The 10,630-nt window shown below is 45.3% G+C and overlaps 1 protein-coding gene across 1 annotated transcript in view; it reads right to left on the bottom strand.

Moving 5' to 3' along the window:
- The window catches only part of LOC135116086 (zinc finger and BTB domain-containing protein 47-like), a 7,158-nt gene extending 6,143 nt beyond the window's left edge, over nt 1–1,015 (bottom strand). The window contains exon 1 of the mRNA XM_064033295.1: nt 940–1,015. Coding sequence (XP_063889365.1) covers nt 940–1,015 — 76 coding nt within the window. The remainder of the gene's footprint in view (nt 1–939) is intronic.
- Between the last annotated feature and the right edge of the window lie 9,615 nt (nt 1,016–10,630).

The following is a 10,630-nucleotide window of genomic DNA, read 5'->3' as shown; positions in this document are numbered from 1 at the left end:
GGACGAGGAGGAGAAACAAGAGGGGAAGGATATGGAGACAGAGTAAAGGAGGAGGAGGAGGAGGAGGAGGAGGAGGGCTTTAGAGTTAGGATAGTGAGTGAGGGGAGTGGAAGAGAAGAGTGAGGGGAGGTGGGGGGTTGACGGTGCCAGATTCTCTCACACACCTCTCTTTACCTCCTCCTCCTCCTCCTCCTCCTCCTCCTCCAGCCACAGGCCCGCGCTACGCTTACCTACCTCCTCTCTTTACTTTCTCTCTCTCTCTCTCTCTCTCTCTCTCTCTCTCTCTCTCTCTCTCTCTCTCTCTCTCTCTCTCTCTCTCTCTCTCTCTCTCTCACACACAGACAAGGCAAAACTCAACTTCCAATAACCAACTTAAGCGACAGAGGCGAGATGTCACAGAGAGAGAGAGAGAGAGAGAGAGAGAGAGAGAGAGAGAGAGAGAGAGAGAGAGAGAGAGTGGGTGGGTGGGTGGAAAGGTGAGAGGGAGAGGAGGGAGAGTGGAGAGAGAGGGAGGAGCCTCACACGCCAGCCCGAATTTACCGCCCAGAATGGCTGCCTCTCATTTCTCATCGCTCGGTTTGCTTGCTCCTCTCACTCCCTCTCCCTCTCTCCCAGGATCAATACGTGCCCAGGTGAGCATCGGTACGGAACTACACGTCAGGTACGTCAGGTACGCCCACGTCTCGCCCCTACGTCCCCTTTTTGTTAGCGTTTCCCCTCGTGACGGTGGCGGTGGTGGTGGTGTCGGCGCGTGTCATCGTTCAGAAAGCAACGTTCATCACAGTCCAGGTCAGCTTCACTCAGCGCGGCCTGACACAAGGACTGCTGACGGGGCTCGGCTGACGCACGGACAAGGTGAGACAGACGCACTACCGGCAGGTGAGACAAGGAAGAGCAGCAGCAGCAGGAGGAAGACAAGGAAGGATGATACATTGTTACCTTGTTTGCGGCGAGGGTTTGCCTGCTTGCGTCTGGCGGAGCTGCTGGGGGCGGGCCGTGCAGGATTCTCGGCCATCCTAGCAGGTGACGCACGGGCGGGAATCCTTGGAAGGACGCGGGGTTTACGGCATTAGCAGGCTCGCGGCTCTAGGCTCCCCCACCACCGCCCCTCCTTGATGACACCTCCTCAACTGGGCCGCCAACTGGCCTCATCACCTCACCCCCGCCGCCGCCACTCCGCCGCCACCTCCTTCAGCGTCCTCTCTCCCGCCACTGCTTCGTTCGTCGGGCACGGCACAGCACGGCACGGCACAGCACGGCACGCGGGTCACTGTGGCAGTAGCCGCCGGGCACAACACGAGGCTGAGGCGCTGCACTCGCTCAGAACTCGACGGTCCAGTTTGACGAGCAGTGACATGAGATTACACCATAAACACTCGGCCACGCGGTGATTGGCTGCCGCGCTGCGTCCCTGATTGGCTGATGTGAACACCACCTCGCAGGGCTGACCCCCCCCACCTGCCGCTGGAGGTGTCACGCCACACCTTTCCATCAGCTGACCGCCGTCGCGTCAGGTGAGCAGTACGCCGCCACTCAGGGCGTGACGGGCACACGCAAGGCAGCCCCTTTACAGCCCCGGGGCTCCAGGCAGGGCAGGGACGGCATGCTGGTGCTGGAGGTGACGTCGCTTCACTGTGTGTTGATGGCCCGGGTTCCCGCCGCCGCCCACAGATGGCAGCACTGCGCCGGAGCTGCGGGAGGGAGGGCGAGGGCCGGAGGGGGAGCAGGGGAGCAGGAGCATCCCAAGTGTGCGGCACAGATACCTGGCCGCCGCGCCTCCCGCGCCTCCCGCCCCAGGCTGCACATGTGCCAAATGTTGCCCGCAAATCACCAACTAATACGATTAATCCAAGTTATTTCAAGAGGCGCAGGAGGAGGAGAAGGAGGCGCGGTGCAGGAGGGAAGGCGTGAGCGTGCGGCAACCTGGCAGCCATCCATTAGTGCCACAAAGCGGGCCAGCGGGGCGGGAAGTTAGTGGTCCCCGGGCCAGGGTTGTCGGACCGCCGGGACTCCCTCACCCCTCCTCCCTCACCCCAACAGCCTCGCCGCCTTTATTAAAAAAGGGAAAAGTTTGCCAGGCGCGGCACGGCTTTAAGACTCAGCCTCGTGAGTCTCCCGCCCAGTCTTTGAGTCTCTGGCATCTCCCGCAGGTGTCGCCGCCGCCGCCGCCGCCGCCAAGGCCGCGGCCCTGCACGGGATGTCTTCTGCAGGGATGCATCCCCCGTGACCCGCCCATGCCCCGCCCCACCCCGCCACCCTGCCCCCATCCATCCCGCCACACACGCCTTGGCCAGCAGACACCCTCCCTGCCAGGGCCACATTCCGCGGGGCGTGGGCGAGGTGGGTGCAGTGAGGGGAGGTGGTCACTGTAAAGAGGTTCTGCCCTCATCTCATTACGGAGGGACAGGCGAACCCACGCTTCCAAACGTACGACCTACACACTCACATACACACGCGCACGCACACACACATACACACACACACACAAGCACACACACAGACACGCGCGCGCACACATGCACACACCAACAGAGTAAATGGGAGATGGCAGAGGGCCGATGTGCTAACAAGAGAGGGAGAGAAAGAGGGGAGAGAGAGAGTGAGGGAAGGAGAGAGAGAGAGAAAGAGCGAGCGCGAGAGGGGTGGAGGGAAGCAAGGCGAGGCCAGCCAGCAGGTAGGTCCCGCGATCAGCCAATAGCAGGCCAGCGCGCGGGAGAGAGGGAGTGAGAGGGAGGGAGAGAGAGACAGACCCACCTGATCCTCTTCCTCCTCTCCCTCCCGTCCTCTCTCGCCTCTCCTTCCATTACCTGCCTCCCCACCTCTCCCTCCGCCCACACGCACAACAAACAGACAAGGGCGGATGGGAATACCAGACACCACGCTGATGATAAACAAGGAAACAAAAAATAGATAAAATATAACTACAGGAATATAATAGTTAAATAAAAAAATGAAACTTTTCCTTTTGTTTATGCACGAGAGAGGCGGACAAAGGACAAAATCGAATCCAGGAAAAGAAAGGGAGAAAAGCTAATTCTCTCTCCCAAAAAAGGCCATTGCTGATAACAGTGTGAAAAGAACATAAAGAGAAAAGTAAACAAAGAGAAAATATGTGACCCTAAGCTGTAATGAAATATAAATATACAAAGACTCCTAACTGTACAACCATTAGCATAGGTATTAGATAAGGAAAAGTAGTAGTAGTAGTAGTAGTAGTAAACAAAGGAATATTCCGTATAGATGAACACTAACCAAGAATAATAGAATAGCTTGAACCTAAAAAACAAATGAGGAAACTTTAAAAAAAATAACAACGAAAAATCTTCCCCAAAATAATCTTAAACTCTAATAGAACTTCGGTATATGAAAATCGATCCATCTACTTTTATTTCCACACTATCTTTTTTAATGTATCAGGAAGACCGACCAAGTAGATAAAAATTAATTAAGAAAAAAGAAAAAGAAAAAGTCCACGCAATACTCGGCCTCATCCTTCCCCAAGCAAAAAATATATAAAAGAAAAAACAAATTGAATAGATGAATCAAAACAGGCGAACAATTACGCTTTATTATTTATTTTCTAGGTGCCTCTATTTAATTAACCCTGCAGCTGCTAATGGCGCACTTTTCACTTCATTTGGGAAACCTTAGACAGCTTACGGGGCCGAAACAATGGTAGACAGTAAGATATTTATACCAGTCCCTCATTCACTCCCTTTGCTGTCAACTGTGCTCTTTCAAGTTATGTCTTGAACTTACAACATATTTCATTCAACGGTCAAAGGGTTAATATTATTCTATAGACAACTTATAAAGGCAAAACCCAACAAACTACTCCATTATTCACTATGCTTTCAAATACATCGTTTGAAATCATGTGCTTAACTTCAACACGTTCATTCATAGCAGCCAAAGGGTTAATGTTATTTTATAGACGAGTTACAGAGGCAAAACACAACAACGTAAGGTTTAAACTACGCCATTATTAACTTTGCCGTCAACTGCGTCTTTTGAGGTCATGCTCTGAACTTTCAACACGTTTCATTCATTCATAGCAAAGTTAATAGTGTTCTATATGTTACAGGAGAGGAAGACGGGATGGGAATATTGAAACACCGAAGTTGAACTAAACTGGCCAGGGAACTATATTGGAACCTTTTGTAATTTAAGTATTATTAAGGAGAAGGAAGGGTAACGGTGATTTATACCTTTTTTTTCTTCTTTTTAAGAGGATAGTATTTTTTTTAAAGGGGGGATATTTTTTTTTTTTTTTTGTGGGGTGTCAATATATACATTTTTAGGACGAAGGAGAGAAAAGGGAGAGCTTCATTATATAAATTTTGCGGAGAGCTGCAGCATATTTACTTTTGGTGGGAGTTGCAATATATACATTTTTTTTTTTTTGGAGGGGGGAGGGGAGAGGAAGCTGGAATATATGTATATGTATACGTAGCTACAATACATACATACATTTTTCGTGAGGAAGCTCCAATATATGTATACTTTCTTTCATTTTCTGTCGTAGGAGAACAGCTACAATATTACAGGCTATATATATTTTTTTTTTCAGGAGGGGGAAGGGAGGGGGGGCGGAAGGAATGGTGGGCAATATTTGTTTGGAGGGAAAACACGATAATAGATTTTACATACATACAGTTTCTAATTTTTCTGTATCTCTTGACCAATATCATTCAGACAAATAATGAATCACTCAAACAGCAGATACGTGTTTTGAGAAATGGAGGAGGAGGAGGAGGAGGAGGAGGAGGAGGAGGAGGAGGAGACTTTACCTGCGTTCATTAGCGTTACCTGGCCGCGCTCAGGTGGGCCGGCAGGTAAGCGCCCCGCCCAGCGTCAAGATGGAGGTGGTGGAGGAGGAGGAGGAGGGAGGGAGGGAGGAGATACAGGAGGAGGAGGAGGAGGAGGAGACACAGAGAGGAGGCGTTCTCGCTGCCATTCCCCTTTCACAGAAAACGGGTGACTTAAAGTAGAGACTGCGTTAAAATGTTGCGTTTGTTTTTAATTTCACTATTTGTTTCACTGTTAGTTTGGTTGTGATGCACTTCTTGTGGTGAAAGTGATGCTCCCTGTGCTTCCCTTCACTATCATATGAATGCGGTTTTACTTATTTATTTACTTTATTTACTCTTTTATTTCTTCTTCAAATCTAACCTTTCCCGTTTCTTCATCATTCACATCCTCTTCCTCTTTCCACTAACTTAAACCTCCCTACCTTCTTCCTCCTCCACTTTCCCTAACCTAGCCTCCTCCATCTTCTGCACTTTCTCCTCTTTCTCTTCTTCCTCCTCTTCTTTTCATAACTTAGTCTCCCATGCTTCTTCATCCTCACTCACCTCCTCCTCTTCTAACCTAATCTACTCCACCTCTTCTCCTACCCTTGCCTTCACCTCCTCATCTCCCTCCTATCTTCTTTTTTTTTTTTTTCTAACTTAACCTCCTCCATCTCTTCCTCATCCACCTCCTTCTCTTTTCTTAACATGATACACTGACTAACCTCCCCACCTCCCTCCTCCTCCTCCTCCTCCTTCTTCTCTTCCTCCCGCTCCTCCTCCCGCTGTTAGCCTTCCCGCCTGTCGCCCCTCATTAGGATTTTTTTAATAAGTCACGCCTGAAATTAGTGAAGAAGCGCATGATTGATCGCCGCTCTTGCCTTCGTGATTAATTGCCGTCGCGAGTACAAGAATATATTACTGTGGCGGCGGCGGTGGCGGCGGCGGCGGTGGCAGCAGCGGCGGTGGTGGTGGTAATAATAATCTTAATGTTTCAAGGAGTACTCAACAATTCAGTTAATTCTTATCAAATACACAAACCTTGCCAGGTGATCCTTGATGGGATAATTATAATATTTTTCATCAATAAACGGAATTTCTGGGATAAAAAGCAATTTAAAATTCACTGACAACTGTAAAACTCTCGTATTTACTTTTATTTATTTATTTTTGCTTGCGGCGGCTGAAGGGGCATAGGAGGACCAACTCGTCTCAGGGGTGAGTACAAAATTTGTGTCTCGTAATTAATTTAAACAGATTTAAAGTATTACAAACTAATGTATTATTACTGTAGCATATTAGATTCAACCCGTCTAATTGTGGAAAATATCATCTTGGGAGTGAGTGATGGCAAGAACGGTAAGTTAGATATGCTAGACACCAAAGGTCACATGTGTCAAGAGGAAGATGAAGGAAGCGGGAGTGACAGTTGTCTCCACAATCAATGTCTGGGTTGACATGGCTTGAAAATGATTAGTACTCACTGGTTCACCGATGTTCTTTTTGTTCTTGTTGTGTGGCAGCAACGTTCAATGTTCCTGCTAGTTTCACCTAAAGTTTCCCACTTTGAATAAAAAAATAAATAAATAACGAGGCATTATTCACTGAGTCACTCGGAACTAAAATGTAAACCACTGCAGGCGCGGTATAACCTTTCTGGAAATGTGTACCTTAGCTGTGGTGGTCACGCCTCGTAACGACAAGGAACTGACGCGATGCATGCCACACCGTTCCTCATCCTAACACCTCAATTATTTGACCAAACTGTTACGATATTCTGTTGAGACATGGCTGAGACACAGATTGGACTTAATTCCCTGCATCTGGTACAAGTGTTTACTCTGTCCAGTACGAGGGCTGGCGTGCCTCTCCCCGCTCTCTCCCGTGTCTCACCTCGGTTGTTTTTTAACCAGTTCCAGCGTCAAAATTATTCGAAACAATTTCTTTCTAGCAGGGAAGGTCTTAATTCATTTGCTACCAATACCTTATCTGCTTTGTTATAACTTTTACCAGCAGTAACGTTCTGGTGCCAAGTCCTCTCCATGACGGGAGTATCAATTTGTAATAATTCTAAATAATAATCTTAATACTGATTATAATTATCATTCACCTGTCAAGTAATTCTGACACAACTCGCGTCTCACAGGTTTTACTTATCATTTTGTTTTGTTATACATTGAACACCTATATAACAATTATTTAGGACCGAATAGCTATTTTATTTTTTATTTATTTATTTTTATTTATTTATTTATTTATTTTTATTTATTTATTTTAGACCTAATACCTTTATTTGCACATTTTGTCTTAAAACTAAAGATAAATTGGTACTATTAATGTTTTCTATTATTATCAATCGCCCTGAGCGCTAGAGTCCATGAATTTCTTCAAAGCTTTCTGAAAGTTACATGAATTTACAACTTCAACTGACTGTTGAGGACAAGACTAATCGTGGAGGGTATCAAGGAGCGGTGCTCCATGAAGACAGTTATGAATAAAGAAATACAGGACTTCTTTTGTCGATTAGATTTCAACACATCCACATTCCCTATTCGACTGAATATCATATTTCATTGTACATTTATTGAATTTCTCCCAATATTTCTATCACCAACAGTGAACGAGTGGAGGAGATCGCGAGAAGGAAGAGGGCGTGCTTTGAGGGTGTTAGTCAATGTATCATACAACGAAGATCTGCGCTGTATGGCTGGCATGTTGGCATTGTAGAGCATACGTAATGCTAGCCTAATCATCATTTAATAATATAATCGTTCCCTAATAATCTAGACGTTATTCTTTAAAGAGGCTGCTAGGTTTGTGTGCCAATACATTAATCCAAGCCAACCAAACTTTGCCGTAAAGTAGATCCACGAAAAGACTGAATTAATAATCATCCAAACTCCTTACCAAGCACCCTTCCGCGTAGTAATGATAAACACTACCAGACACGCTCCCCCTTCCGTGAGAGAGAGAGAGAGAGAGAGAGAGAGAGAGAGAGAGAGAAGCCTAGTCATAGAAGTAATAGTAATAAGATAATCAATCACATTGCTCCTTTTTCTATACATTGTTCCTCCTCAAGACTACTACTTTCCTCCACACTACTCCACTCCATAACTCTCCCTACTTCTAATCACATCTTAATTTCTCCTAACTTCACCACTTTCCTCCACATCCCTCCTTCCCTCATCTACCTCGTCCCTCTATCCTTCCGCCTGATCCACCTTCACTCCTTTTCTTCACAATCCTTCCCTATTTCACACTCTTTCATATTTCTCACTAGCCCTCCTTACTTCTGTTACTCTCTCGATTGTACTACATCTCGCCAAACGGAGGAAGAAGCGGGAATCATGAGTCTATATCCATCACACCCTCATGTTTTGAGACTATCGCTCCCCGTCAGCACACAGCAGGTCAGCACAAACCCTCAGCATCATACACTCACAAGTTTTCGCTCGCCTGGCCACGCCGAACGGAGGGTAACAGCACGAGGAAGGTCTGACGCGGGCGAAAGTCATTGGGAAGAGCGCGAGTGCGTCCACATGTTGAGTTGTCTCGCCACAAAGACTGGGACGGGACGTGTCTGTGGCTTGGTATTTTGTCTGCCGGTGAAATTATAATGGCTTTGTGTGGGTGCATCGTCCACTCATGCTCTCATTACCTAATACATCCTGAGTCTTGATGGCTTCTTGTAACTTCCTTTATCTTCTGTTCTTATCATAAACTTTTCGGCTCAACTATTTTCAAGAACAATGAGGTGATTAGTTTTCAGATATATTTCTTCCTATTGCAGTAGAATACTTGATAATTTTCTTGCAGCTTCCTTTATTTTCTTATCCTGAAACGCTTCTGGCTCAAAATCGTTTTCAAGGGCAACTGAGATAATTAGTCTGGTCTTCATACAGATTTTTCCAATTGATGATGCGGAATATTTACGAAACTGCCACTAGAATCCCGAAAACACCGTTGGGAACTTAAATTATTCACCTTTTCCTGAACTTTGTTGAACATGTAATCGGGACACACCCTGAAATGTTTAATAATGTGAAGCGCAGGTATGGTATTGTGTTATGTCAAATTTTACATGAGAAGATCGGATAAAAAATATTCCCCTAATTTCATCTACCATAAGGTAAATGAATCTACATTATTACGTACTATGTCATGATGAGTTGATATTATTTTGATATTAAGAATCTCTCTCTCTCTCTCTCTCTCTCTCTCTCTTACAAGAGCACAAGGAAAACAGAGAGAGAGAGAGAGAGAGAGAGAGAGAGAGAGAGAGAGAGAGAGAGAGAGAGAGAGAGAGAGAGAGAATGAACACAAGACCTTAAAAATGCAACAGTAAGCACAACAGGTCACAAGGAGGAGGAGGGGGGAAGGAGGAGGAAGAGAAGAAGAAGAAGAAGAAGAAGAAGAAGAAGAAGAAGAAGAAGAAGAAGAAGAAGAAGAAGAAGATAATACTGATGGCGATGATACAAAAAAAATAGTAATAAGAAAAGAGAAGGAAAACAACATCATATGCAGAGAGAGAGAGAGAGAGAGAGAGAGAGAGAGAGAGAGAGAGAGAGAGAGAGAGAGAGAGAGAGAGAGAGAGAAACGTTACTTGCATGACACTCACCGCTGACTAGAGGAGGAGGAGGAGAGGAAGGAGGAGGAAGAGAAGGGTTGAAATACTACGATTGATCAAAATTCAAACTTATTAAGAAGTAATGTAATGAAGAAAGGGATGAATAAGAAAGAAATAAAGGGAGAATAAATAGTTAATTGTGGATATAAAAAAAATAAATAAAAAGAGAAAATAAGGAAATAATTATAAAAAATAAATAAATAACAACATCAACACGGATAACAGTAGAATAAAGAATAGTATGATATAAAACAAATACACGCATAATGACGAAACTATTAAATCTAGAAAAAAAAATCTAGAATATAAAAAAATAGAAAAAGGAAGACAAGAACTAAAGAAAGAGGAAGCGAAGAAAATAATTAAGACAATGAGGAGAAGAAATAAAAGGAAGAGGAGGAGAAACTAGAAGGGAAGAGAGAAGGAATTAAGAGAAGGGAAAAGTTGGAAGAGAAGAAATAGGAGATGGAGAAAGGGAAAAAAGAGGAACAGAATTGAAGACAATGAAGTGAAGGAGGGAGGGAAAAAATAGGAAAAGAAGGAATAGAAGGAAGAAAAGGAGGAAGAGGAAGAGGAAGGCGGGGCAAAGCTTGAAGGAGGGGGGAAGGGAGGAGAGTGAGGGTAGCCTGCTGACCAAGCAATCCTGGTGTATAAAAGCGACCACCCTCCTCTGCCAGCCATCTTCTCTGCCCAGATTCCCAGTAGAAGAGAATCTGGACAGATAAGATGAAATAAACACCTCAGATCCACCCTACCCTTGCATGGGGGATAAGGGGAAACCAATGGAAATATACCATGGGTTTCCTTACAATACAGTACGTTTTTAAGGTACTGCATTGAGTGAGCTGTGTTTGGGATGTACTTGTGATGGGGTTAGACAGTGCAGTGTCCCAGTGCAGTGTTGTGGTGATGAGTGGCTTACCTGTGTTCTTTTGAAGTGCTGTTCTCAAGTGTTTCCAGGTGTTGCAATGATGTTGTAATGGGTGTTCCATGTTCAGCTTCTCTGGCATGTTTGTGTGTCTTTGTGCTTCCTCCTCATGTGTCTGTCTGTCTCTGTCTCATCTCTATCCCTTGTTCTCTACACAGTTGATCAGAAGTCTGTCTCATTCTGTGTGTTCTTTTGAGTGGACACTGCAAGGGAAAGCTCAAGGATGATTAATCTATATATAAACATGAATGAATAAATAAGTAAACAAATAAATAAATGAACAAA

Source organism: Scylla paramamosain, chromosome 30, assembly GCF_035594125.1.
Source record: "Scylla paramamosain isolate STU-SP2022 chromosome 30, ASM3559412v1, whole genome shotgun sequence".
In the NCBI taxonomy this organism is placed as follows: domain Eukaryota; kingdom Metazoa; phylum Arthropoda; class Malacostraca; order Decapoda; family Portunidae; genus Scylla; species Scylla paramamosain.
The sequence above is the reverse complement of the archived record's forward strand: the minus strand, read 5'-3'. Positions and strand labels throughout refer to the sequence as shown.